Source organism: Rissa tridactyla, chromosome 9 (genome assembly GCF_028500815.1).
Source record: "Rissa tridactyla isolate bRisTri1 chromosome 9, bRisTri1.patW.cur.20221130, whole genome shotgun sequence".
Taxonomy (NCBI): domain Eukaryota; kingdom Metazoa; phylum Chordata; class Aves; order Charadriiformes; family Laridae; genus Rissa; species Rissa tridactyla.
The window spans coordinates 48,945,991-48,972,410 of NC_071474.1; the positions used below are offsets into that span (position 1 = coordinate 48,945,991).

Below are 26,420 nucleotides of genomic sequence, written 5' to 3' on the forward strand. Positions count from 1 at the left end.
TGCCAGCCCCGCTCGCCTGGGGGAAGGGTAATGGCCCAAAAATGGGGCCGGGCTCCCTGGAACCCCTGCACAAGCCACGTCCCCCTCTTCCTGCAGTCAGCCGTGCCCCAGCTCACCCGGCACCGCATCCCGAGCATCTCCCCTGCTGCCCCCGGGTGCCACCCTGTCCCCGGGTGCCACCCTTCCCCCCAGCTCCAGCGGATGGAGCGCAGAGCCTGCACAACGCCCAGCACCCGAAAGCAAGGTGCCACGTCCCTAGCCTAGTTACTTTTATAATTTGTGTTACCATAACGACGTGCCTTAACACCAGGCTTTTTTTCCTTCTTTTTTTTTTTTTTTTTTTTTTCCCCCTCCTTTAAATAATTTGACTCGTTTCCATATCAACCAAGAGGTGTTGGGGCGTGTGTGTGTGTGTGTGTGTGTGTGTGTACACCACGCTGAGGCTTCGCCCGGCAGCAGAGCCCCATCCCGGAGGGCAGTGCCATGAAGTTCTCCCTGCTGCGGGTGAATGCGGCCCCCTTTCCTCACACCGGGACGCAGCTTTCCCTCCGCTCACCTCCCAGTTTGGCGCGTCGGTGCCCAGAGGGGCTGGGGGTCCTGGCAGAAGGAGCCCTGTGCCCTGGCCTCTGTCTTGCCCCGTGGATGGGAGCTGGGAGGGCGGCTGGGCACAGGGCCGGGTCGGGGCATCTCCCCAAAAACCTGACCTATGGGGAGGCAGGAAGGGAGCCGGGGGCACGGGAGGGCAGGGACCAGACGCTCACCTCTGCAGACCCCAGCCCCCCAGCCCGCTCTCTGTGGCGAGGTGGGGGATCCGCTGCTGCCCCCTCCACTTCTGAGCGCACCCCAGGGGCTGGCCCCGCACCCCGGCTCGCTGCACCCCTCTTCCCGGCTCGCGCCGACCCAGCCTTCGGCCTCGGCGGGTGCCGATGCTCCTCGCCTTCTGCCCATGTGTTCCTGGCAGCCACCCCATCACCCCCGCAGACCCCGCAGCAGCTACGCAGTGTCCCCCCGACACTCAGGGACACCTCCGAAGCGCAGCCCCCCGCTGCCCTCGCACCTCCCCGAGCCACCCGTCGCCAGCACGCTGCCAGGGCGGCCCCCCCGCCCTCCGCGCAGCACGGGAGCTTACCTCCGCAGCCTCGGCACCCCCGGGCTCCCCCTGGGCACCCCCCCACGCACCCACCCTGCGCTTTCCAGCCACGTGGGCAAACCGCAGCACTGAAACCCGGGGCCGCCCATGGGCGAAGCGGAAGCGTGCCCAGGCAGCGGGTGAGGGGGGGCAACAGCCTGCCCTGCCCGGGTGGGCTGTGGGCAGGGGGAGAGGGCAGCACGGCCAGCCATGCTGGGGCGGGCTGGGGGGGTCCCTGCCCTCCAGGGCTTTCCAGCCTTGGCAGACACACACTCATTTGGGGACGCAAGCGAGCCGAGGCGCCGAGGCGCCGGTGGGAGCTGGATTCATCTTCCCAGCAGAAGCAGCAGCTGAGCAGGAGAAGGGGTGGGAGAGGGCGGAGAAGCCAAGCACCCCTTGGGCACCCGAACCCCTGCCCCGAGGGGCTGCGTGGTGCGGCACTGCCCTGGGTGCAGGAGCGAGAGTATCACCCTCAGGTCTTGGCTTTTGCTCCTCGGGAGCCATTGCTTGGGGGGTTTTTGGGCTCGGTGCAGGAGCTGGTTTGGGATGTCCGTGCAAGCTGTGGCTGCCACACACATCTGCGGGGCTCGGGATGCCCCAGCCGAGCCGGAGCGCCTGGCAGAGGGACACAGGGGCCAGCGGGAACAGAGCAGCCGGAGCAGAGCCTGCTGCCCTTGGCGGTGACCCTCCTGCCAGGCTTATCACTGACAGGCTCAAAATACAAAATGCCTCTGAGGGGCCCCCAGCCCGTGGCAAATGCCTGCAGGAGGAAAAGAGCGTCCTGGGAGAGCAGAGCTGGGGGTTCCCATGCACCCCCAGCACTCTTGACCTGAGCCTGGCCAGCCTCGCTGCTGGGGGGAAACTGAGGCACGGCTGGGGGGGAGGCTCCCCCCGCATGCAGCCGGCGTCAGTCCCCCCTCCCCGCCCTGGGGCTCGCGGAGGGGAGCGGGCAGCAGCCCCCGCTCTGCCCGCAGACAGGCTCAGGCACAGGCAGAGGTGTTAATGACAGGCGGCCGGAGGCCAGGGCTGCCCCGGCCTGTCCCCATGTCTCCCAGGGGTCCGTCCCCTCTCAGAGCTGCAGGCTGGCAGCAGCGAGCTCTGCCCCTCGCCCTGGGGCTGGGAGCTGGCGGGCAGGGCCACGGCAGCGTCCCGCCGGGACGGTCCCCACGGGGCTGCCCCAGGCAGGGGTGCAAGCCAGCCCCACCAGCCGCAGCGGGTGCTGCTCCCTCTGCAAGAGCCTGCAGAGTCTTCCCAAGCGCGAGTGAGCGCTCAGCCCGGGACACCGTGGCCGCCGGGCGTGTGTAAGGACCGGGGCTGAAGCCAAGGGGAGTTTGCTCCAAGGGCAGCCGAGCTTCACTCTCCCCTGGGAGACGAGCGTCCCTGCAGCACCCCCAGCCGCAGAGCAGAGATACGTGCCCTCCGCCAGCATCTCCCCGAGTCACCCCCCCTCCACGCCAGCATCCCTATTTACCTACTGCCCAGGCATCCCGAATCCACAGGGAGATATTTGACAGAGCCATTGGGAGTTGTTTCAATTCAGGCCGAAGCTCCCGTGAGACGACGCCTCCTGCTCGAACTCGCCGCCAAACTTTTCCTTCTCAAGCTCGCTCCAAGCTCGCAGGAGGCGCCGGCAATGCAGACGGTGCCGCTCGGCCCCTCGCTGCCGATGCAGAGGTACCACAGGAGTGATGTAACGGCAGCAGCAGGCGATGCACCATTAGCAGAGCAGCCATGGCAACGGGTATCGGCACAGCGGCAAGCCAGCCGCCGCCGCCGGTCCTAGCACACAGGAGGATGAGGACTGCGAACTTGGAGGCTGAGACTGATCCCAACCGCAACCCAAACCCCGCCGGCGGGAGCCAATGCGCCGCAGTGCCGGCAACATATGCTGCCGGCTTCGAGCAAGCGCCCCGGCCCACCGCCGGCACCGCGACTGCTCGCTCCCGGCGCGTGTGGCTTGATGACATTCCCTGTGGTATGGAGCCAAAGCGCACGCTGCTCTGCGCCGAGCGGAGAGGAAGAGAAAAGAGCGAACAGCAGGAGCTGGCAGGGGCCGCAGAAAGCGCCTCCTGTCCCAAGCTCACCCCCCGCTGGACTCGGACCCGCCGGTCCAGCCGCCCCACCAGGACGCGGAGCAGCATCCACGCGTGCGGCAGCTCTGGGGCTGGATGCACGCCCAGGTCCGAACGACATCCCAAAGCGACATCCCACTAAACACCCACCAACCCCATGGCCGGAGGCAGCGTCGCTCGCTGGGCAGACATGCCCATCTTGCTGCATGCGCTCTCCCATGATGAGCCCTTGCGGGGACGGCCGACGTACCGTGTCCTGTCCAAATCCAGACCCTCGCCGGGACAGTGTCCCTCTGTCACATGTCTTGCGGGCACACCTCCAAGCCCACAGCAAGGCTGGGCCATCCATGCAGTCAACCGACTTTTGTACCGAGAGGAGAAAACGGCACCGCAGAAGTTGCTGGCAGGGGTGGTGGGTTTGGCGGCTGTGAGGGTCTCCCAGCTCGTGGGGAAAAGGTTGGATTATGTGAGAGGTTTCTGCCAAAACCACCAGCAGCAAAACAGTCAATAACGTCACTGTCCATCAGTAGGGCTCAGAATTAACAGCGTGCTCGGGTACTCTGCCTGCCTGGCCCCGTGATGAGATCCAGCAAAACAGATAAAAGCCGTCTTTCTCCAGGCGGATCCCAAGCGATCCATCACCTTTGCCTCATGCCTTGTGTAGGGCAGGGGTGGAGGGGACGCATGTGCTCCCCACACACAGTGCCAGCCGTGACCCCATACAGAGGGGCTGGGGGAGCCTCCTGCGGTGGGGTGCCCTGCCGCGGTGGCAGCAGGGTGACAGAGGGACAACTGACACCAGCTGAAGTCCCCACGAGCTGTGGCACTGCTGCCTTGGTGACTGCCCTTGAGCCCAGCAGGCGCAAAGGCTGGGCGACAGGGCAAAAGCCGCTCCGGGTACATTTAGCTCCGGCAACGTGAGCCAGGCCCCCGTCAGGGAGTTTTGGCAGGCGGGGAGGCGCGTGTGCTGTGGGGAGGACTTGGCCGGCGAGGCCGGCACAGGAGGAGCCCCCGCGCCATCCGCCCGTGCTGCGGGAATGGGAAGTGCCCGCGGCCGCGCTCGCAGCGGGGCTTGGCGTGGTACCGCAGCCCACCAAGATGAACTCACGCCGCTCCCCGCCGAGGGGCCGAGAGCCACCGCTCCTGAGGATGGAGCAGCAGCCCCGGGGCTGGCGGGGCCGCGGGTGCTCTCATCACCCCGCCTGTGCCACCCCGGAGCCTGGCCAGACCCTGCAGACAGCCACCAGCCACGGGTGGCAGGATCAGACCCCCGGGAGCCCTTCTCCCAGCCCCGCTGTGGCTATCTAGCAGCCTGGTATCACAACCCTCACTCTCCCGTGTTTCCCAGCCAAAAAAACAAGCATGAGCCTTTCTCGAGAACTCCAGGAAATTGGCACGGCAACCTGCCAGCCCCAGCCCCAGCCAGCCCTCGGCACCCCGGCACAGCACCACCGCACACCGCAGCCGAGGGCGACCCCAGGCACTGGGTGCCCGCTGCCCGCTGGCTTTGCCCCGGTGACGTCTCCAGCCTGGCCGGGAGGGTTGGGCGGCACATGGATGCCCGGGGCAGCGCTCGCAGCTCTCCCCGGCGCGTGGGCTGCCTGTGCCGGAGAGGCTGCAGCCCCTCGCCGGGCAGGGGTGCTTCCAGGAAAGCGCTGCTTCCCCTGTGCCCGGCTGGTTTTACACTCCGCGGAGCCGGGACAATGCGAGGAAGTCGCCTGAGAGGGGAACGCGGCCAGGCCCCAGGACAAAGGGGCCCGAGACGTGAAATCAGCCACAGCAGGAGCAACGGCGAGGGCAGCGAGAGCAGCGAGAGCCCCGGCCGATGGCGACACACGCTCGTGCGGTCCCCACTCCCGCTGCCACCAGCCAGCGAGAGCTGCCCGGAGGGCACAGCACCATGGGGCCAGGCAGGACCCGTGCAGTGGGGCTCAGCCCCAGCCTGAGGAGTGGTCGGTGGGACGCATGGGTGGGGGGGCTCTGTGCTTCTCTTGCTTTGCCAGAGAACAAGGACAAACCCAACAGGCTGGGGAAGGGCAGCAAGGATTTAAAAGGGCAGGGGACACACCACAGTCGAGGCCAGGCTGGGAAAGGCGGGACGCGACCCGCACTGCCAGGCAGCACTGACCCTGCGGCCATTGCATGGAGACAAGACCCTCCGCGTCCCTGTGCCCCTCAGGAGGCGCCAACCCGGGGTCTCGCCCTGCAGAGAGAGGGCTCCTGCAAACTCCTCTGCCCTCGCTGCCTGCTCCTCTCGGGGGACGCTGCCCCACTGCCTGCCCCTGCCCGTGCTGCCCACCCCTGCCCGACTTACCTGCCCGGTGCCAGGGCGCCAGCAGCCACTCCACCTTGGCCATGGCTGCGGGTGCTCGCTCCTGCCGCCCGGGAGCCCTTGCTTCAAAACCAGGCCGGGAGAAGTGAGTTTCCACCGCCTTCCCCGTCCGCTGCCGGCTCCAGCCCGCGGGGAGAGGAAGCGACCAGGAACTGGCTGTTTGAGTCAGCGCCACAGCCCATTGTCCCGGTCCCGGCCCCTCTTCCTTCCCTGCCACCGGCCCCGGGGAGGGATGGCGGAGGGGCTGCGGTGTTGCACAGCCCATCCTCTGGCCACCCACCCCACCGGCCGCTCGCCCGGGAGTCCAGCAACAGCGGCGGGTCGGGGTGGAGGGGCTCGTCCCACTCTCCGTACATCCCTGCTGCAGTGCCCAGAGAGGGGTCGGGGTCCTGGGGGCCATGGCAAGGACAGGCTGGGCTCCCCCAAGCTGAGCAGAGCCACGGAGCCCGGACGTCACCCAGCCACGGCTGGAGCAGCAACCGGCACCACCTGAAAGCCACGGGTGACTTGGGGGGACACCAGGACAAGCTGGCTCATGCCCCAGCAGAGCACTTCTGTTCCTGCGTGTCCCAGCTGGAGCAGCCGTCGGCATCCTCACCTGGAAATCAGTGCCCGGAGCCTGCCACTGCCTCCCGGCTGGGTTGAGCTGCCTTTTCCACCCAGCCTCCCAACACTTTTTAGCTAAAACAAGTCGGGGGGGGCCTTTCTGAATTCACCTGACTTTGCCCTGGAAGCTGCAGGAGCCCCCAGAGCTCCCTCTCACTTGGGCTCCTTCCAAAAGCCGTGAGCAAAGGCTCCTCGGGGAGCACTTTCCCAGCGCCCCGAGGATGTGCAAAGCCGAGCCTGCTTTTCCCAAGGGACGGAGGCCCCTGGGAGCTGCAGCAGAGCCAGGAATGCAGCCCCGAGCCCTGGCTTACTTCGGGAAGCAGCTTTGGGGCCACTGGGGCAGGGCGGGGAGCACGTGCCTTGCCAGGGGCTGGTACCATCCACCGCCGTGCCAGGCACCCAGCGACGCAGCCAACCCAAATGACGGGGTGGGTAAAGGACAGCAGATACCAGCAGAGTTCGTTCTCCCCCCCCACAACCCAAGCAGCACTTGCACAAGGCTCCGAAAGATGGGGGGACAAGGAGATGCGCCCCAATGGCCCATGCTTTTTCCGGGATCCTGTCCTGCGGTTGTAGTGCCAGCCGAGGACAGACGCAGTAACTGGAGCGCTGCCTCCCAGCCCCACCAGACCACTGGGCACAGAGACCTGCAAACTCATCACATCAGTTCCAGCAGCGTACAAGCACGCTGCCTTCTCCGACCAGCCCTTCCAAACACCACCACGCTCACAAGCAAGCACTCCAGGCTCTGGAGCAGCCTGCTCCGCTCTTCCGATGTGTGCGGAAGGGGTGCAAGGGGATGCGAGCCCCCACCAGTGTTAGAGGAGCATCAATGATGCTGGAAGGCTGGATTTTAAGGATCGGGGATGCCAGCGTAAAGACCCCTCTGTGCTGCCCTGTGCACAGGGCAGAAAAATGATCCTGCCCGAGATGAGCCGAGGTACCTCCTGGTACCGGGGGTCGCTGCCCTCCTGTCCCAGCCTGCGGGCATCCCACCCCGCCAGCGACCCAGACCCACCGCAGGGCTGCTGCTTATCACGTTTCAGCTCCCTCCCCTCGGCAGATAAGCTCCAGCCTGGACCCGACGCCGCCTCTCCGCCAGGAAGCCTGCGTGTAGCAACTCAGGAATGCCCAAGCCATCGAGGTCCCTGCAGCCCCAAGCCTAAATGGCCTGGGAGCATCCAAGTATTCACCCCAGCTCCATGCCCAAGACGAGTTTCCATCTGTCCAGTGCTAAATCCTGTCCCTCCCTGCTGCCAGCAGCCAGGCACAGCTCTGCCGTCTCCCCAGGGGAGGCCAGGCACTGGGAGGAAGATGTGCTGGAGATCTCCCGGCCGGCAGGGAGACGCACCCTGCGCCCGAGGACAGAGATGAACCAGCTTCGCGCAGGGTCTGGCCTCGCAACCCCCCCTCGGGCCCTTCCCGGCAGCGCAGGGAAGTGGATCTGCAGCTCCCAAGAATCCCTTTGATGATGCAGAAGTGCGATTAGCTCCCGTCCCACTCCCAGCTGCACCGGACAGTCGCTCGAGTGGGAGAGGCAAGCGGGAGCAGCCCAGCAGCCCGTGGCCCCTCTGAGCCCCACCGTCCAGCGCCCGCCCCCGGCCTGTGCCCTGCGGGATGGGAGCCGAGGGCCATGTGCTGGGTACCAACCGGCACAGCATCCTTCGTCCCTCAGGACCCGCCGGATCAGCGTCTCTCCTCATCCCCCACGCAACCCGAAGCGCTTTTGCCCTGTTCCAGTCCTTTGCAACCATCGCTACAACGGCAGCTGCAAAATTAGACAGAGATAGGCTGTACTTCCACCCCCTCTGCCCGCTAATTATTAAGCTGTGACAGTCACTTGGGCTGTGACAATCACTCCCCATTTTCTTGCAGCTTCTAAGCAATTTTCCTGAGGTCTCTCCTAGGGCTGGCAGCTCCCTGCTGCTGCCCGCACTGCTGTGGCCCGGCTCTCCAGCCAGTGGCCAGGCAAAGGGCAGCAGGAGCCAGGGCCAGCAGAGCCCGGCAGGCTGGGCTCCGGGGCACGTGGGGGAACAGAGCTGAGACAGGTCCCCGAGCCAGCAGCCGTGGCAGCCCCCAACCTCCCGGGTCTTCTGGCATTTCCAGGAGCGGGGCTGGGCTGGGGAGGGGAGCCGCAGTCCCGGGAGTCTGGAAAGGGTTGCTGAACTGCCCGGGCCAGCCCGGTGGGAGCAACCGGACAGGTCCTGCTTGTTCGATCCAGCTTTTTAGAGGGCACCTGTGCTTGGCTGCCCGCTCCCGGCTCTGGGGGAGCCCTCTGCTCACCCTGCTCCCCCCACGCGCCTCCTCCAGATTTACAGGGCTTTCTACCTTCCTTAGTACTTTGTGGTTTGAGATACCCACCGCCTTTGCGATCAGTGTGAGAAGGGGGCTGGGGGTGCGGGGGCTATGGAGACACGGGTTCCATGCCTGGGCAGGACCCAGCTCGAGGACCAGCAAGTGCAAGGCCTCCCCTGTGCCCAGGCTGGCTCCCCGCTGCCTGGGGCTGGCTCCCCGCGCCATGGGGCTGGCTCCCCGCTGCTGGAGCTGGCTCCCCGCGCCATGGGGCTGGCTCCCTGCAGCTCGGAGCTATCTCCCTGCACCATGGGGCTGGCTCCCCGCAGCTCGGAGCTGGCTCCCCGCTGCCTAGGGATGGCTCCCCATCGTTGCAAGTGGCTCCCTGCGGCTCAGGGCTGGCTCCCCATGGTTGGAGCCAGCTCCTCACTGCTCCTCGCTGGCTCCCCACTGCCCGGGGCTGGCTCCCTGTGGTTGGAGCCGGCTCCCTGCTACCCGGGGCTGGCTCCCCACTGCCCGGGGCTGGCTCCCTGTGGTTGGAGCCGGCTCCCTGCTACCCGGGGCTGGCTCCCCACTGCCCGGGGCTGGCTCCCTGTGGTTGGAGCCGGCTCCCTGTTACCCGGGGCTGGCTCCCCACTGCCCGGGGCTGGCTCCCTGTGGTTGGAGCCGGCTCCCTGCTACCCGGGGCTGGCTCCCCACTGCCCGGGGCTGGCTCCCCGCAGCCTGGGGTGTGGGTCGGCACCTGCTCCGCATGCCGGAGGACCACGGTGGGCCCCGCCGCGACCTCCATCCCTCGCCGTCCCTGCCAGTGCGGCCAAGCCTCAGCTGGAGGTGACCTCTCCCCGTGTCCTCCAAGCGACCCAAAGGGGCCGTGCAGCCCGGGGGGAAGGGGGGGACACCGCGGCAGAGGCCGACACCCCCCGCCCCCTCCGCCGCCGCCGCCGCCGCTGCAGCCGGCTGCATCCCGCCCGCGGGGCGGGGGCGGCGGGGGCGGCGGGGGCCGCGGTCCGCTCCCGCCCCGTCCCGTGCCCGGTACCTGTTGCTGAGCGCATCCTGCCCCGCCGCTGGCTGCGCGGCGCCTTCCGCTGCGCGTTGCCCATCCTCCGCCGCCTCTCGCCCGGCCCAGGTGGTCAGATCGCCGCCGCCCCCGGGCCGCTCCCCGCCGGCTCCATGCCTCCCCCGCCGCCGGGCCCGCCGCGCCGCGCCGCCCCGCCGCGCCGAGCGGGGAGGAGCCGCCGGGCCGGGCCGGGCCGAGCCCCGCCGGGCCGCATCGCATCGCACCGCACCGCGCCGCGCCGGGCGGGCCCCCCGCCGCCGCCGCCGCATCGGCCGCCGGCCCGGCCGCCCCCTCGGAGCCCGCCCGCCGCCGCGCCGGGGCCGCCGAGCGGCGCCCAATGGCGGCTGCTGCGGGGGGCGGACGGGGGCCGCGGGGCCCGGCGGGCGGGGGGCGGCGGGGCCGGGCTGCGCCCCGGGGGTGATGGGGCTGGGGAAGGGTCGCGGGGCACCAGGGCCGAGCACCCCCCCGGGGTGATGGGACTGGGGAAGGTGGGGGGGAACGCCAGGGCTGAGCATCCCCCCCGGGTGATGGGGTTGGGGTGTCCTGGGGCCGGGCAGCCCCCCGGGGTGATGGGGATGGGGAAGGGTCAGGGGAGCACCAGGGCCAAGCATCCCCCCGGGATGATGGGGATGGGTGGGGGGTCCTGGGGCTGGGAAGGGGTCCTGGGGTGGGGCAGCCCGTGTTGGGTGTTGGGGCTGTGTGGAGGGGTGCCAGGGCCGGGCAGCCCCCATGGGGTGCTGGGGGTGGGGATAGGTGGGGGGTTCTGGGGCTGGGCAGCCCCCACGGGGTGACTGGGCTGCAGATGGAGGGGGGGACACACCAGGACAGGGCGGCACCCCGGGGTGTTGGAGCTGGGTGGGGTGTCTTAGGTTCTAGGTCTGGGCAGCCCCTGTGAGATGCTGGGCCTGGGTGTGGGGGACTGGGCAGCCGCCACGGGGTGATGGGGCTGGGGCTGGGTGGGGGACCCGAGGGTGGCGCAGTGGGAGGGTGTGGGGTGAACTCTCGGGGCTGGCAGCCCGTGGGGAAAGCCTGAGTGAGAACCATGGGAGCCTGCAAGAGCCAGGCCTGCGGGTGATGGGGTCTCTGGTAGGAGAAACTGGGGGGTCTCTGGCTGCCAGCACCTCCAGGGGCCCATCCCTGTCCCCAAGCATCCCAGGCAGTGCCACATCTGCACAAGGCTGAGTTGCACTCGGGGACCCTCCCATGAGAGGGCTGCACACCTGGATCAACTATTGCCCTTAGGCTCCTTCTCCCCCCAGCCCAAACCTCACCGTAGCCCTCTAATGGGGTAAAACCCACTCCCAGGTCGGGGGAAACTTGCTCAACGTGCCCCAGCCTCCAGCAAGGGAGCTGCCCTTTGCCCCCAGGAGCCGGAGGTGCTCGGTGATGGCTCAGCTCCGTCCCTTACACGCCAAAGAACCTCAGCATCCGCGTAGTGACAGAAAGGACCAGAAAGCGCTGGGAGGTTGTTATGGAAACAGCCACAAATTGGATCAGTACTTGGCGCAAGGAGCGGTTTGTGTGACTGATGTGGGAGCAGGTGGGTGTGACAGCCGCAGCGGTGCGGGGGCCCTGCGGTGGCACCCCCAGCCCCCACGGCCCCGTGCCGTGTCCCCGTGCAGTGGCAGGGCTGTGGCAGCGCCTCGGCTCGTGGGGACAGCCCGCCATGGGGCTGCGGCAGGGGCTGCGGGCAGCGCCGGCGTACTCCCACCTCGCCCCGGCCCCCGCGCGCTCTCCGGGAAGAAGGACGGAGGTGGGCCTGGGGTGGTTTGCAGAAATGCCATTGAGAAAATGTTTTCTCCCGTTCCTCCAAGCCCCCAGCCAAGGCAAGGCCTGCGGTGTTGAGCGAGGCTGCAGTGGCACCTCTGCAACCAGCCGCACTGTGGGTTGTGGGGCCCACGATTCGGCAGCACGGCTGTCTGTCTGCACCCTGTCCCGGGGAGCCGAGGAAGCAACTCATCACTCCCAGCTACTCCTCATCTCTTGTGGCGCAGCCCTAGACCCGGCGTCCTCCTCCGAGCCCCGTGGGTGCGTGCAGCCCGCCTGCGCTTTCCCGACTGCGCGCTTTTTCCAGCCCAAGTGAGCTCCCCGTGCCCGTGGCGTGGAGCCGGGGAAAAAACCATGCCGGCGGCTCCATCCGGCCCTGAGCAGTGGGCGGCTCAGCTCTCCATTTCCAAAGTAGCCCCTCTCCTGGCAGAGAAAGCAGCTTCCTTGAAGAAGCCATAAACACTCGCTAAGTGGACGAGCTGATTATTTTCTGGCCAAGAGACCACGTTAAAAAATAATAACCAGCAAAGCAGATGAGCTCATTGGAGAACAACGGCTCGGGGCCAGGCCAAGGCCGGTGGAGTGGGGCCAGGGCTGTGCAGCCCCGCACAGGCTCTGCGGAGAGCACGCAGCACCGCCTGCTCCCAGGGCTGCATCCGACCCCGAGGGGTCCCATATCCCAGCAGAGCGGGTGCCGGACCCTGAGGGGTCCCACATCCCAGCGCAGTGGGTGCCAGGTGGGTGCCGGCCGAGCAGGACGGCAGACGCGGGACGTGGAGCCCCATGCCCAGCACCCCCTCCGCTCGCCCCGCTGAAGGTGACCCCCTGCCTGCCCGCCCTGGCCCGGCCCTGGCAGGGAATCCGCCTGCAGCCACCGAAAAGCTGGGCTGAAACTGCCGTGCCACCTCGTGTCCCCTCCGGGTTCTGCATTCCTGGGATTCCTCCCGTGCAGCAACATATTTCCTTGCTCCGTGTCCCGGGAGCTGTACCGGGGACTAACCCATCCTCCCTGGGACGGGGTATTGCCCCGCTGCCCTCCCTGCTCCCGGTTTGCCTGTGGCCGGAGGCACCCGCAGCCTGGCTCCCCCGAGCAGCTGCGTCCCCAGCAGCCTGCTGGAGCCCCTCGTTGCACTGTGCACGGGGTGGGCATACTGGGGGAGCCAACGCTGCACCATGCCAACCCCGCACGCCCAGAGCTCAGCATCACAGTGCCCAGCTGGCTTATGGCCATAACACAGCCAGGCTCTTCTCCAGGCTCAGGACCACTGCTCTGCGCCCCCCAGCAGCTCAGGGGAGGCCGGGCACAGCAACGGGGTCCTCTGCTGGCCACCATGCCACCAGCACAGGACAAGCTGCAAGGGGACACGGGGACCCTGGCCCTGATCACCCCAACAACCTGCACCCACACCCCCAGCCACCCAGAGCTCCCTCTGGCTCGGGAAACCCAAACGCACCCCAAAACGGCTGTGCCAGAGAACCAGCGCAGAGCCGGACTGCCACTGCGTGCCACGATGTCATCACCAGTTTGCGCCATTTATGAGCCCATCACGGGACACCCAGGGTGCAAGCCATGGTCCCACATCCCACTGGCATCTCCCCCCACACGGCCACCAGGTCCCCCAGCACCCCTGCCCACGGCGGCAGGAGGCGGGCAGCAGTGCAGGGGCACGCTGGGCACCTTCCTCCTGACGGGGGTCCCGAGCGGGTGGGGAGAAAGAGGAGAGGCAGATCCAGCCCTAGGGCTGGGCACGGGCACTGCCAGGGAGGGGAGGGCACTGCATCCCCCCATGGGCTTCTGCTCACTGTCACTGCGGCGTGTCCCGGCGCTGCAAGCCCTCGCACGACAGGCGTTGAGGCCCCATCCCGCCATGCCCATCGCTCAGCCCGTGAGGGCGGGAGCCAGAAGGAGCCCAGCAGGCGGCTCTGCCAGCCCCGGCCGTGCGGGCAAGCCCCAGGGGTGCCACTGCCAGCACCCACCTTTGGAGACGGCCACCCGTCCCCTGCCGCACGCCCACCGCGCTCCCTGCCCTCATCCTGTGGCGCTGCCACCCCCTCCCCGGAGCAGGGCAGGGAGTCCGGCGGGTGGGGAGGAGGATAAAACTTCTACGTACCCAGCTCTGCCTCCTCCTCTTCCTCTCCTTCGGCTGCCCCGAACCCCCATGGCCGCTCACGGGGTGAGCTGACGGCTGCCCTGGCTGGGAGCGGGGGAACGGTCACGGCGCCAACTCCGCCGCTCGCTCGCTCGCGCTAACTCGATCCAGGTTTGCCGGGAGAAAGGCTGGATGGAAACGCTTCTCCCACCCCAGCCCAGGCCCTTCTTAAAGATATAGCTACACGTCCCCGCTGCGGGTGCCGGAGCCATGGAGACGCAGCGAGGCCAGAGCGTCCTGCCAGCCCGTCCCACACGGCACGGCTGCCGGCTGGCGTCCCTCCGGCAGCTCCCGGGAGCCGCAACAGGGGGGAGAGCAGTGGGACCCCTGGAGAGGAGATGCCACCCCGCCACCCGCGCTGTCAGGCCATGCCAGCCCGTGTGGCTGCTGTGGGCAGCGCCAGCCTCCCCTCTCCCGTAATTAAGAGGGATCAGGCAGCTGGGCTTTGTTCCGTCCCGGAGCGGCTCGAGCTGCCCCCCTCGCCTGTCTGCGGGGAGAGGACGGCCCCACAGCGCGCCCCACGCCTGCAGCAGGAGCACCAGGCTCGGGCACGCTCCCGGGGGGCTTGGGGAAAGGCTTTGGGAGCCCCTCGCCAAAGCACGGGTGGCACAGGCCGACGGGCACCACGCGACCCACCAACCTGCCTCTTGCTGCCAGCCCAGCGCTGCTGGGTCTGCACCGGGCGTCCCTCAGCCACGGCCCTGCACCGCGGCTGGAGAACTCCCGGGGGAGCAGGGCGACGTGTGGGGCAGGCCAGGCACCCTGCCACCCTGCACTTACCTCTCGCTACGCCTGGGGCCAGCAGGCAGCTTTCGCCAGCCCAAACCCCCCCTAGCCTTTTCCCTGACTTCTCCCCGCTCAGCGCCCTGCACCGGGCACCCTCAGGCTTTCCACGGGCTTAAGCACGGCATGAGCCATTCCCATGCACATCCACAGCCTGTCCCAGACAAACCAGGAAAAAAAGGGCTTGCAAAGCCACAGGGCTGCACGGCCACGCGGGGCCGACATGGGCTGTGGCAGGGAAGGCACCGGTGCCGGCAGCAACCCTCTGACAGCGCTCGTCCCACGGCACCGGCTGCCAGCTCAGGTGTGCGTTAGCCTCGCTTCACGCTCCCGCTGCCCGTTCCGCTTGCTGCAGCAGAAACTCCCCATTAGCCTTTTGCTGCCGCTTTAGGAAATGATCTGGCAGCTTCTGCCTGTCTGCCAGTGCCGGCAAACAACCCCATGAAGTGTGGCCGCGTCCCTCGGGCGGTGATGTGGGCATGTTTGGAAAGGCTGTGCGTGCCCATCACGTGGTGCGCAAGCGGATCTGCCGTGCCCGAGATGCCGCCGGGCTGCCGGGGAGAGAGCGGAGGGCGAGGATGCCGGGGACGAGCCTGGCGCAGCTGAAACGCGTCGCACGCAGGGATGGAGTGCCCAGGTGCAGCGAAGCTGGGGTGCCAGCGGCGCTGCGCGGAGCAGGAGCCAACGTGCTCCTGCCACCCCCCCGCGCGTGGGTCACGCTCGCGGTACGAGATGGATGTGCCACCTCCAGAGCAGACGGTGCAGGCAGGACTGGAGGATTCTAAGGAGCAAACGCAGCTCCTCACCAGCGCCACACATGCTTTCCTACGGCCAGACATCGCCCCTGACCCCGGGCCTGGGGCAGAGCCTGCTGAGCAGCTCCCGGGTGAATGCTGGCTGTCGCCCCCCTCTCATTAGCAACATCCCAGCGGCTCTGGAGGCGCTCAGAGACCCTCCCTCTGCTCCGGCTCTCTCGGGTACCCGCTGGTCAGCAGGGCTGTCTCCCAGCGTGGGGTGCAATGGGATGAACTGGAGCATCTCAGCCTCCCGGCAGCCTGTTGCCAAAGCCATTGGCCCCAGGGCTCACTGGGGAGCAGCCCGAAGAAGCCCAAAGCCAGACCCACAGCCACCCCGGAGGCTGGCTGCACCCCATGGCCTTGGGGGCGGCAGCCATCCAGGCCGCCCCTTGGCTGGGCTCCCGAGCGGGCAGGAAGGGAGCCGGTCCCACAGAGGCGGCCCCTCGCAGGTGGCCCCGCAGCCCACGCACAGCCTGACAGCCGGGACCACCCGGGAGCTGCCGGCTGCTGGCCACAGCCGTGGGGAGGGGGAATGCGCGGGGGGGCCGGCCGGAGCCAGGGAGCCTCTCGGTGCACCCGCAGGGATGCGCCCGCAAGCTGGATCTGCACAGAGAGCTCTGCTCCCTCTGCTCCGCAGGATGCGGCCATGCCAGAGCCTCCTGGATGGCGATGGGCGAGCCCTGCCCGGCAGGAGGACACCAGCCGGGACTGGGAAGGAGCCCCGGCACCCGCGCTGCGGGCAGGGAAGGGGCCCGGGCAGCCCCCGCTCTGCCGACAGGCTGGGGCCGGCAGCCACGGGTGCAGCAAGCACCCTGCGAGGGATGGCAAAGGACGGAGCAGGGACCCTGCCCTGCGTGGGGTTTGTCTCAGCGCTGACCCCACACCAGCACAGACCCCTCAGTTCCACTGTGCACGGAGCAAGCGCCTCGGGACCACCCACCAGCGTCTCTCCAGGCACCGCATCCCCTCACAGTGCCCGGGCGCTCTGGGGCTCACAACTGCTGGCGCCGGCTGTGAGCTACAGGAACCCCTTTCCATTGGGATGTCAGAGACCACGAGAGCCACGGACCGGCTGAGGCTCCACCAAGAGCAGCCGGCGTGGAGCACGGGCGGCACAGACCCCGACACCCACAGCATGCCCAGGAGCCCCTCGCCCCTGCGACAGGCACAGGCGTGCACGCTCAGACACGTACGGACACGTAAGCACATGCGTGAGGATGGTGTTTGCCCTGTGACCTGCTGTCCCCGTCCTCCTGCCTGGCCACGGGGACACTGAGGCGGGATCCAAGCTCAGGCTCGGGCCGTGCTGCTCAGCATGGATACGGCCGGGGACTCAAGGTGCCGGGAAGGGAGGAAAATCGCAGCTAACAGCCATCGCCTGCTTAACTCGGGGAATGAGCTTCTCCCCCCCGGCTGCTTCGATCTGCCGTCATTAGATTAACTGGAGGGGCTAACGACCTGCTCCCGATCTCCACACTGCCCACCACGCTCAGCCTCCCCCCGCCGCCCGGCAGCTCCACTAAGGCTCCGGGAGCTGGGACCAGCTGCCAGCCATGCTCCATGCCAGACTGGAGTCTGCGCCGGGGGTCTGGGCTCCAGTGGAAGGGGGTCCATCACCCCAGCGTGCCGGCGGGTACTCACCCAGAGCCGCACCAGCCCGCTCCCCCGCCAGCGGCATCCCAGTGCCCACGGCGGGCGGCCGTATTCGCTGCCAGGCACGAGCGCAGGAGGAGGGTGGCGGAGCCCACTGGCACGGCCGAGCAGAAGAGGAGCCGATTCTCCCTGCCAGCATCCTCAGCCCCTCCAGCGCCACGCCAGCTCTGCTCAATCCAGGCTTTGTGCTGCCGGCGAACAGTCCCTGTGCGTGCGCAGCAGCCAGCATGCTGCCCGGCCCCGTGCCAGCGGCCGCAGGGTGCCGTGTATGGCCAGCGGGCACAGTGCTGGGCACCAGGTACCTGGGGAGCACACAGTTCATGAGCCCCCAAGGGACTGATGGGTCCCCAAGCAACCAGGAAAGGCCCCTGCGTCCCCCCCATGCCCATCAGGAGTGAGGCAGAGGGTGGCCAGCATGCACAAAGTTGGCATGTGAGAGCCATCGGTGGCATTTGGGCCATGCTGGGCAGTGCCAGGCACAGCCACAGCGCCCCGTGGGTGGCAGCGAGGCCACAGGACATGACTCGGGGGGGGTGCATGGGGCACCCCGCTGCACAGGGGTGTCAGGGTGGGGGGGCCATTGCCCTGCCTGGAGACACAACCTGCAGCCCTGGCACCCACAGCGGCACGCAGGGAGGCTGGCAGCCGGGCTGGGGGGCTGAGCGGCAGCGGCTGGGCGGTGGGGACACTGGGACACGAGGGGCTGTGGGGGAGGATGCTGGTGGCTGGGGTGCTGCGGGTTTGGGGGCAGGACTTGTTGCTGGCAGCTAGCATCGGCATCCCCTCCCCACGCTGTGGCTGTGCCCGGGAGGTGGCCGAGAGCATGGGCAGGTGGGCAACATGCGCAGGTGCCAAAGCGTTGCCAGCCGGGTGCCCCACTTACTTTGCCTGCCCCGCTGTGCCATAGCCCCGATGCCACAGTGCTGCCAGCACTCCTGAAATCCCCGCTCGTTGGGAGCCCGGGCTTGGGCTCGGGACGTGGGGCAGGGCTATGGGGTGCTCTGAACACCCCAGCTCGTGTCCCTGTGCCCCACAGCGGGTTGTGACAGGGCAGTCCACACACTGGCCCCATATATTTCACCCCTGGGAAGAGGGGTAGGAGCCCTGGCCATGCCCGCTGGCCGCGTCCCAGTCCCGGTTGGCAGAGGGGACCCCGGCCCTGGGGTGAGCGACTCCTGCCTTTCAGTTGTTTCTGCCTCAAGACGACCTTTGCCGTGCCGAGGAGCCGCTCCGTGTGCTGCGTGGAGCTGGCCCATCAGGTTTGCACAGCATCTGGCACTGGCAAAGTAGGAAAGTCCCACGAACGGCAGGCGCTGGGGGGACGAGCCGCTGATCCACAGCAGTGCGGGTCCTTGTGGCATCCCCCTGGGTCCAGCGCCTGGCACCACCGAGGCAGGACAGAGCCCTCCAGCCTGGCCCAGGGCGTCACCTCCTCTCCAAAGCCCAGCCCCAGCAGCTGCTGGTGCTTTACAGAGCAACCGGCTGAAGGAGGGAGCAGGAGGCCCTCCTGCGAGTCCGGGTGCACCTTCGGGCGCTGTCAGAAATGCCGGCAGTGAAATGACCCCCCGCTGCTCCTCGCTGCCCGGACAACCCGCACGCAGGCCCCGGGGAGCGGTCCCGCTGCACCCTCACTCCTCCTCCTCCCCCAAGTGACAAGGAGATCCATCCCTGCAGCTGGAAAAGGGGTTGCTGAAGTGAGCTCCAACTCTTGCTTCCACACGGAGGTGAATGCGTCCTTCAAACTGCTTCAAGATGATGCAAGCTTCTTTGGAGACTCGCAGCTGAAGCCAACCCGTGTTCCTGCGCACCGTAACGGCTGCCGCGTTCACCGCCGGGGTGATGCTGTAAGTGCGTCCTCAGAGGAACCGTTCTGCTGCAGAGAGACTGGTGCTACAGGAGTCTCTTCTAAGCTCACGCCGCAGGGCACGGCCCAGGCAGGAGGAAACACGGACACCAGGGATGTGCGAGGCCACAAGGGGACAGTGGCGGCCACCTTCCCTCCTGCCCCCGTGCACTTCTTGCTGGGCGACGGGGGTCCCGAGGACCTGCTTGTCCCCAGGGGACCTGCTGCCCCTGAGGGCCACTGCCCGGCTCCTGAGGACAGACACCAGCCAGACCGGCTCCCAGCCAAATCCTTTCAAAATGCTGCTCGAGGGTGGAAATGTCTCCTGTCGGAAGCGGGATTTGGGTCCGTCTAAGCAGGAATCCCAGCCCCAGCAAAACCCCCGCAGGGAGGGAGAGAGGTCGCAGCAACGACCCGGCGATGCCACCCTCAGCGCCAGCTCCCAAGATGTCCTGAGCATGTCCCCTGAGCAGGGACCGCACCCCCCGGGGCAGGGTGTGCAACCGCGGAGGGTGGCAAATCCCAGCCGGGGCCGCTCTCTCCTTGCAGCACCGCCGGCGGCGTGGGGCAGCTGCCGCGGGGCAGGGATGGCGGCTCCTCCGAGCCACCGCGCTGCCCTCTCACATTCTCAGAGAGCAGCTACCGGCCCGCCGCTGCAGACAGCCATCAGCCGAAGCGGGCCCGGGTGGGAGACGTGCGTTACGCGTCTATCCGCCTTCTCGCCCAGCCGCTCCCGCAGACGGTTCCTGTTAAGAGGGAGGGTGCGGCTCCCGCTCCCCCTCCTCTGGCAGCCGAACCTCTCCATCCCAGCCTCGCTCAGCCTCCCGCCCGCGCCGAGGCAGCCTTTGGGGGAGCTGAGATCACCGCTGGGGTAGCAAAAAGCAGGCAGGGAAAATATCTTGGAGGTCCGGGAGGGTTCTGGGAGCCGCTCTGCCGTGCAGAGGAGGCTGCGGCGGGTTGTGGCCAGGCTGAGCAGCACCAGGCTCCCGGGGCAGGGACCTCCCCAGACTGCTTCAGCGTTGCCATGGGTCACCCTGCGCTTGTCACAGCCTGTCCTGATGGCCGGGGAGATCAGAGCTGCCCCGTGGCAAGTGCCCCTTCCCGTCAGCGGCGCACATCTCACCCCAAACCAGCCCTTCTCGTCCCCTGGGACTGGGGTGTCTCCCTCCCGTGGCTCGGAAGCCCTGCACCGCTCCCGGCATCTTCGCTCCAAATTGGAGGGCCCTGACCCCACGGAGAGGAGCTGGCAAGGGCAGCTGTGGGGCTGGGGGGAGCGGGGCTCAGCTATCCGGCCCCCAAATCAGAGCCATCCCCGGGGCTCAGGTCACGGCTGCAGCCCCTGTCCCCAGCAGCGGCTCTGCCCAGGGCCGAGGGACAGCCCGGCCACTCCAGCCTGGCACGACGCTCAAGCAAGTCTGCAAGGGGTTTTTTCTTTCTTCCTTTCTTTTTTTTTTAAAACCAGTGAGAGGATCTGGGGGAAAACGCCTGTGCCAGCCCTTACCCCCTGGCGAGGAGGGAGCCGGGCGCCGTGCGCGGGGCTGGCTCTGCCTCTCTCGGCTTGTTTTGCGATGAAGGCTGGGAGGTCAGGGCACGGCGAACGGCAAGAGCCGTAAACAGCTGCTCCTGCCAGCACAGCCCAGCCTTTCTTCCAGAGAACTGTCCCCGCAGCTCTTCGGGGACCGTGGTCTAAATAGCTCCTGGCGCCGGGCCCCCCGCCTCTTCTTTGCTGAGATTTATTTCTAGAGCCGCCGGGTCCCGCGGGGAGGGCGCTGAGCCGGGAGCGCTGGCTCGTGTCACCCAGCCGGTGCCCGTGGAGCTGGGTCCCGGTTGGGGATCAGCACGACAGCTGGCAAGCCCGAGCACCGGGGGCTCTCCTGGGCTGCACAGCAGCCCCCACCTTCAGTGCCAAGCGCTGGCAGGAGTGATGGGTCCAGTCCCACCCCTCCGAGATGTGACCGTGCCAAGGGCAGTGGGACAGGGAGCCTGGTCCCCGCTCTGCCATCGGCCGCGGTGGGACCCCTGTGCCCAGCGCCAGCATCCTCGCCTCCCCGTGCCGGGGGGCAGCAGCGGAGCCGCTGGGGGTGGGTGGGATGCGCCCGGCTCCCCGGGGACAGGCGCCCACCCTCCCCGCTCTCACGCCACCGCCGATGAATAAGAGCAGAGGAATCCGACAGCCCTTGGCTGCCGTCTCGTGCTGGAAACAGCCGCGCTGCCTCGCCGGATGGAGCGCTCCCCCGGCCCTTCGCCGTGCGATTCCTCCCTCTGGCAGCAACCAACATCTCCCCCTCCTGATGAGGAAGACAAGGCGTCTCCCACCAGCTCACAGCCTCCAGACAGACAGACGGACACATCCTGCTGCACAGTGGTGGCCCAAGCTCCCCAGCCACGGGACTTCCCTTCTGGCGAGGAGACCCACAGCTTTCGGATGCTTTTAACCTGCCTGGGAGGAACCAAAGCCCAGCAAAGGCTCCTGACCCGCCTGAGGATGCCCAGACCCGGGAGCTGAAGTGGTGAGAGGACTGTCCTTGGGGAGGGCAAACCACCACATGCCGACCTGAGCTGGTGATGGCAGCGGGCAGGTGCCACGGCCGGCAACGCGCAGGGCCAGCGCTGGCTCCAGCCCTGCCGAGGGACGGCACCGCTCGTCCCCAGGGCCTGTGCCATCACTGCCCCTACCAGTGGCCAGGCCGGCTGCGACGCATCACCTGGACCCTGCTGGCTCCGTGAAGGCTACACCAGGGCGCCTGTGGTTCTGGGTGATGTTCCCCTGCACCTCCCGGGCACAAGATGGGGTTTTATTCCAGTTTAAGAGGAGGAATGTGATTTTTGCCATTGGATCAAGAAATGGAAATGAGGAGAAAAAGAACCCCAAGCCCCATGCAGGCTGTTGTTAAGCATTTGCTCCTCACTCAAGGGACTCAGCATGGTGCCGCAGCCGGGTACAAAGCGTTCTCACGCAGCCTCGGGCTGTCTCTGCTCTCCCCACAGCGACGGGGGCCGGGGGCTCGCAAGGAGCTCCCGTCCCCCAGGGACATGAACTGTTCTCCCGCGACTGGCTGGTGCTGGAGCTCTTAGAAAAACAAACAGCAACAGAAACAGCAATCAGAATTTTGTTCTGCCCCCAAGCAAAGAGTTCAGTAAAGCCGGGGGCTCCGCACTCCGCTGGCTGCAGGGGCCACAGTGGTGGATGGATGAGGAGCCGGCAGGAGGGTGGGTGGGTTGTGCTCCCCTTGGGGTGCGGAGAGAAATGCAAACCGCCCCGCAAGTCTCTGTGCCCCAGAGCAGGGGTGAAGGGGAGCCGTGGTGGGCACGGCCCCGCTCGCTTCGCACTGCCCCAGCTATTGCCACCAAAAAAATCAAAGCATTTTTATCACCACACACCTCCGACCCGCAGCGAGCCAGCCAGCTGAGAGAGCCATCCCTGCACATCCGCACACGTGCACAGGCACCAACATTCACTGTTCACATGCATAAGCTGATGAGGAGCTGACACCGCTTGCACCGAGCTGTGATGTTGCTCCAGGAGAAGCTCCAGGCGCCAGGACCGACGCGCAGCTGAAAACACAACCCCGGGGCCACAAACCCAACCCGCCGGCAGCAGCGGCCGCCTCCCGCCCTCGCCACGCTGCAGCCGTCCCCGCGTCCCCCCGCCGTCCCCCTGCCTCCCGCAGCCGCCGCGGCAGCATGCAAGGCTCCTGCGGCCACCAGAGCGTTCCCAACCTGCCAGCCAGACGCGGGTGGCGAGGGGCCATCTGGTCACCGTCACGGCCAGCTCCCCCTCCGGGTGACACCGGTCCAGCACGTAGGGTGACGACGCTGCAGGGTTTGGCGCTGCACCGGTGCTGTGCACAGGTCAGCTGAGGTGACGGTGGGACCTCCTTGTCCCCTCATTTCTCTACCGGCCGATGCACGGGACAGCAGGAGCCTCTTCTTACCCCAGTAACTGCTTTACTCCAGCAGCGTTTGCGGAAGCAGTGCATCCCCCGGGCCAGGGCTGAGGTCCCCACTGGCTCCCCGCACCCGGGAGCGGGCTGCGAGGGGCTGGCACTCATTCCCATGGCTCCATGCAGACGCAGCAGCAGGACGGCGCTTGCCAGGGGGGTTGCAGAGAACACGAGAGACACGCGTTTTGCCAAGGGCCTGAGAAATGCACTGCACTGCTGGGGAAAATGTGCTCGAGCAGCACTCCCCCTCCCCGCCCCACAAAGCCTTTTAAAACAAACTTTTATAAACAATTCCAAAAAGGGGTTATTTTAAGCTCCTCTGAAACAGGCTGCCCACTTCTGACCCAGCAGAGAAGCCTGTGCCAAACCGAAACGCTTGAAATGGGAAGTGAAAGCGGTCCAGGCAGAAACAAACCCCACTCGCTGCCAGGAGAGGGATGAACACACAGGACGCCCAGGCTACAACTTGTCATTTGCCCTGAGTGTCACAAAACCCCGAGTAAAAGCTGCTCCGCGCTGATCTGCAGCTCCCCAGCACAGCGAGGGGACGGCCACCCCGGTCCCCTGCCCCGGGAGCGGGGCGAAGCCTCCAAGGCAAGGACAGTGGCACGGAGGCGAGGACCAGCTCTCGCAGCCTGGCATCCCCACTTTCCCGGAGAGGCTGGAACGACACGGCTCCCGGTAATCGGGGACGCAGCGTGAAACGCGTGCTTGGCCGGCCGCCTGGAAAATGCCCACTGTGTGCGGGAAAACAAAGGCCGGGCAGAGGGAGAGGCGGCTGCTGGGCTGCCCCAGCCTCACCCCGCCGCCGCAGCCCGGCCACGCTTCCCCGGCAGCCCTGACGGAACGGGCTTGGCGGTGGCATCGCCGCTCCTCAGCCGCCCTGTCCCCCGGCTCCGACAGACCTCCCCGCCGACGGAGGAGTGGGGACCTCGACAGCAGGAGCCGGTGCGGGTCAGACGCCCCGGAGAGGGGACGCGGGGCACCCGGGGAGGGGAACACCACGTCGGGGGAGCAGCGGCGGGGACCGCCCTGCACTGGGGAGGGGAGATGGGATCCCCCTCGCAGCTGGGTGCAGCCCTGACGGGTGACACCCCCGGGCCGCGCATCCCCCCGGGGCTGGGGGACCCCGGGACCCCCCGGGGGTGGCCGGGCGGGGGTGGCCTTACCTGGGGCGGCGGGCGCCCCGCGCAGCGGCCGGCCCCGCAGCAGCGCCTGCAGGCGGGCGGCTCGACGGTGCAGCCGCCCGGTGCGGCGACCCAAGGCCAGGAGGTGACCCTCGATGTCTCCCAGGAGGGCGAGCGAGTGGCCGCAGAGGTCGGCGAGCTGCCGGAGCAGGGTGAGAGCCGCCAGGCTGCAAACGTCCCGCAGCTCGCCCAGAGGCACCGCCGCTCGCCCGCGCCGCGCCACCACGCTCCGCTTGTAGAACGGCATGGCCCGGCCCGGCTCGGCTCGGCACGGCCCGGCTCGGCTCGGGGCGGCTCCCCCCGGCCAGCCCCGCGGCTGCGAGGGCTCTGGGGCGGCCGCGGCGCCGGGGCTCGGGGCCGGACGGTGGGAGGAGGAGGAGGAGGAGGAAGAGGAGGGAGGGGCGGCCCCGCTCGGGGATGCTCGGGCCGGCGGCGGGGCCCGGGGCCGCATCCCGGCAGCCGGGAAGGAGAGACCGGACCTGGCGCCGTGGGCTGCGGGGAGACACGGGTCCGCTCGGGGCTGTCCCCGGCGGGAACCCCTGCGCCGGCACGGATCGGGCTGGGGGCACGGGCACCCTCTGATGCCCGCTCTTCCCTCCCGGTGCCCATTCGGGAGGGCACGGGCACCCCCCCGGTGCCAGCTCTTCCCTCCCGGTGCCGGCTTAGGAGGGCACAGGCACCCCCCCGGTGCCAGCTCTTCCCTCCCGGTGCCCGTTTGGGAAGGCACAGGCACCCCGGCTGCCAGTTTGTCCCTCTCAGTGCCCATTCGGGAGGGCACGGGCACCCCCTGGCACCTGCTGCCCCCCCATCGGCGGTTGCTCCCAGGCCGGGGTTGGCGGGGGTGCAGCCCTTCCCACGGAGCCCTAGCTTGGCTCCTCTGGGATTTTGGTGTGGGGCTTCGGGGTTGCTGCTCTGCAGGAGGAGGGCAGGAGCCCAAAGGACGCAGCAGGGAGAGCACATTAATCTTGCTTTTTTCTGGCATTCCTCTCCCGTGGATGTTCTTGGCCCCCAGCAGCTGCTCTCCTCTGCCCGCCCCCCTTCTCCCCAGCGCACACTAAAGCAAATATTTGTGCTGGCCCAGTCGCAAAAATTCCCCTGTTTGAAACTATCTGCAACCTGCCATCCCCCTGGGGTGGCACTGGGATGCCGGGGAGATGTACTGGCTGCTGGTGTCCCGAGTCCCTGCAGGAGGACCCCTGCACTTGGGACCTCCACTTTGGGCAAGGCTTGGGCAGGGTTTGAGCTGGGCAAGGCAAAGCTGTGAGCAGAGCTGTGGGGCTGCCCCCTGCCCTGGGCGAGGGTGGGCACCTGGGACTTCACTGCAGCCTCCAAAGCCGCCTCCTTCAGGTCCTTGGACTTTTCAGCATCACTTTGCAGCCACAGCAGGTCTGTACGTCACCCTGGGGCCACGCTGATGAGTGACCCATTGCTGCGTGCCCCTGGCTGTGTCTAGCCCAAGGGACAAGCCCAGCGAGGGTCAGGGTGCCAGGCACAGGGCGATGAGTTGGGTTTTCCAGCCCTTTGGCCAGGCTGCTCGCAGCGAGGGCCTGGCTGAGCGCAGGAGCTCGGCGTCCTGGGCAGGAGCAGCGGCGAGGGCAGGAGCCCCCCCAACACTCCAGGAGCCTTTTGCCCTTCCCTAACCAGGCTAAATTTAACATGTTCTTATTTGATCTGTTCTTCATGCCAATAGTTTTTCCTCTTCAGTAAGAAAAATGTGCACTGGCAGCATATTCTTGTGGCTGTATGGGTGTCCCCTGGAGGGGACGCAGGCCTGAAGCACAGTGCCAGGGCGGGAGGGCGGGGGAACCCTTCTGTGGCTCAGAAGAGCCCCTGGGGAGGCCAGGTTTAACCTGGAAATGCATTTGCTGGTTCCTCCCTTCATCTGCCCCTGCGCTGGTAAGTGTCCTGGGCAGTGTGCGGCAGCAGAAGTCGAGAGAAGAGCAGCCGTGGTGGGTGCACCCCCAGATCCAGCTAGCCTGGCCCTCCATCCCCAGCAGCCCCGGTTGCCTGGGAAAAAGTAGGAGTGTAACTTCTACCGGGAATTTCCTGAGCTGGATGCCATTTCTCACTGCGTAGTGAACCTTGCTGGACGCCTGAGCTGTTCACGCTTCCCTTGGGCTCACGTATGCTCATTGTGCATCCAAACCCAGCTCCACAGGGCTGTTACCACCAAGTGAAGAGCACATCCCTTCCCTTCCCTTCCCTTCCCTTCCCTTCCCTTCCCTTCCCTTCCCTTCCCTTCCCTTCCCTTCCCTTCCCTTCCCTTCCCTTCCCTTCCCTTCCCCTTTTCAACTTCACTAGGTGTCCCTTAGCTCTTCTCCGTGACGAGAGCTCAACAACCTCTTCTCCAGGACACTGTTGGACCTCTCCTGTGCTGTCTGGTCCCTGGGCAGGTGGGACCATGGTGGTCAGCACCTCCCCAGGTGGGGTTTGGGCAGCAGGAGGAGCTGAGGACACTGCGGGGCTCGGGTCTCTCCCAGCACACAGTGCCCCAGCACTTGACGTTGCAGCTGCATGTTCACGCTCCGCTGCCTGGATCCCCCCGCAGCCAGGTGGGTTCCTACAGCTGGCGAGGTGTCACCAGGGATGACCCCGCCACAGGAGCCACCACTGCACACACGTCTGGCCAAGGGCACAGGGGTGACATCCTTGCAATGCCGGGGATGGGGCCCAAACCCTGGAAAACAAGAGCCTGGCCCGGCTTTCCTCTCTGGGGCACACACGTGGGTGACGGCAGTGGGGCAGGGGCTGTGGGTGTGCCGTGAGGCAGCAGAAGGCCTGCGGGATGCTCCTTTGGAGAGTCTGACT

General features: G+C 67.4%; 1 protein-coding gene across 3 annotated transcripts in view; it reads right to left on the reverse strand.

Moving 5' to 3' along the window:
• The window catches only part of NHSL2 (NHS like 2), a 35,052-nt gene extending 11,135 nt beyond the window's left edge, over positions 1 to 23,917 (reverse strand). Inside the window, exon 1 of one of the 3 annotated variants that reach the window (XM_054213819.1) lies at positions 23,595 to 23,917. In XM_054213819.1, coding sequence (XP_054069794.1) covers positions 23,595 to 23,859 — 265 coding nt within the window. In that variant the 5' untranslated portion in view covers positions 23,860 to 23,917. Of the gene's footprint in view, positions 1 to 5,515; positions 5,785 to 9,467; positions 9,610 to 23,594 lie in introns of those variants that run through there. The other 2 variants (XM_054213820.1, XM_054213818.1) reach the window with 2 other exon arrangements.
• Positions 23,918 to 26,420: the final 2,503 nt, after the last annotated feature.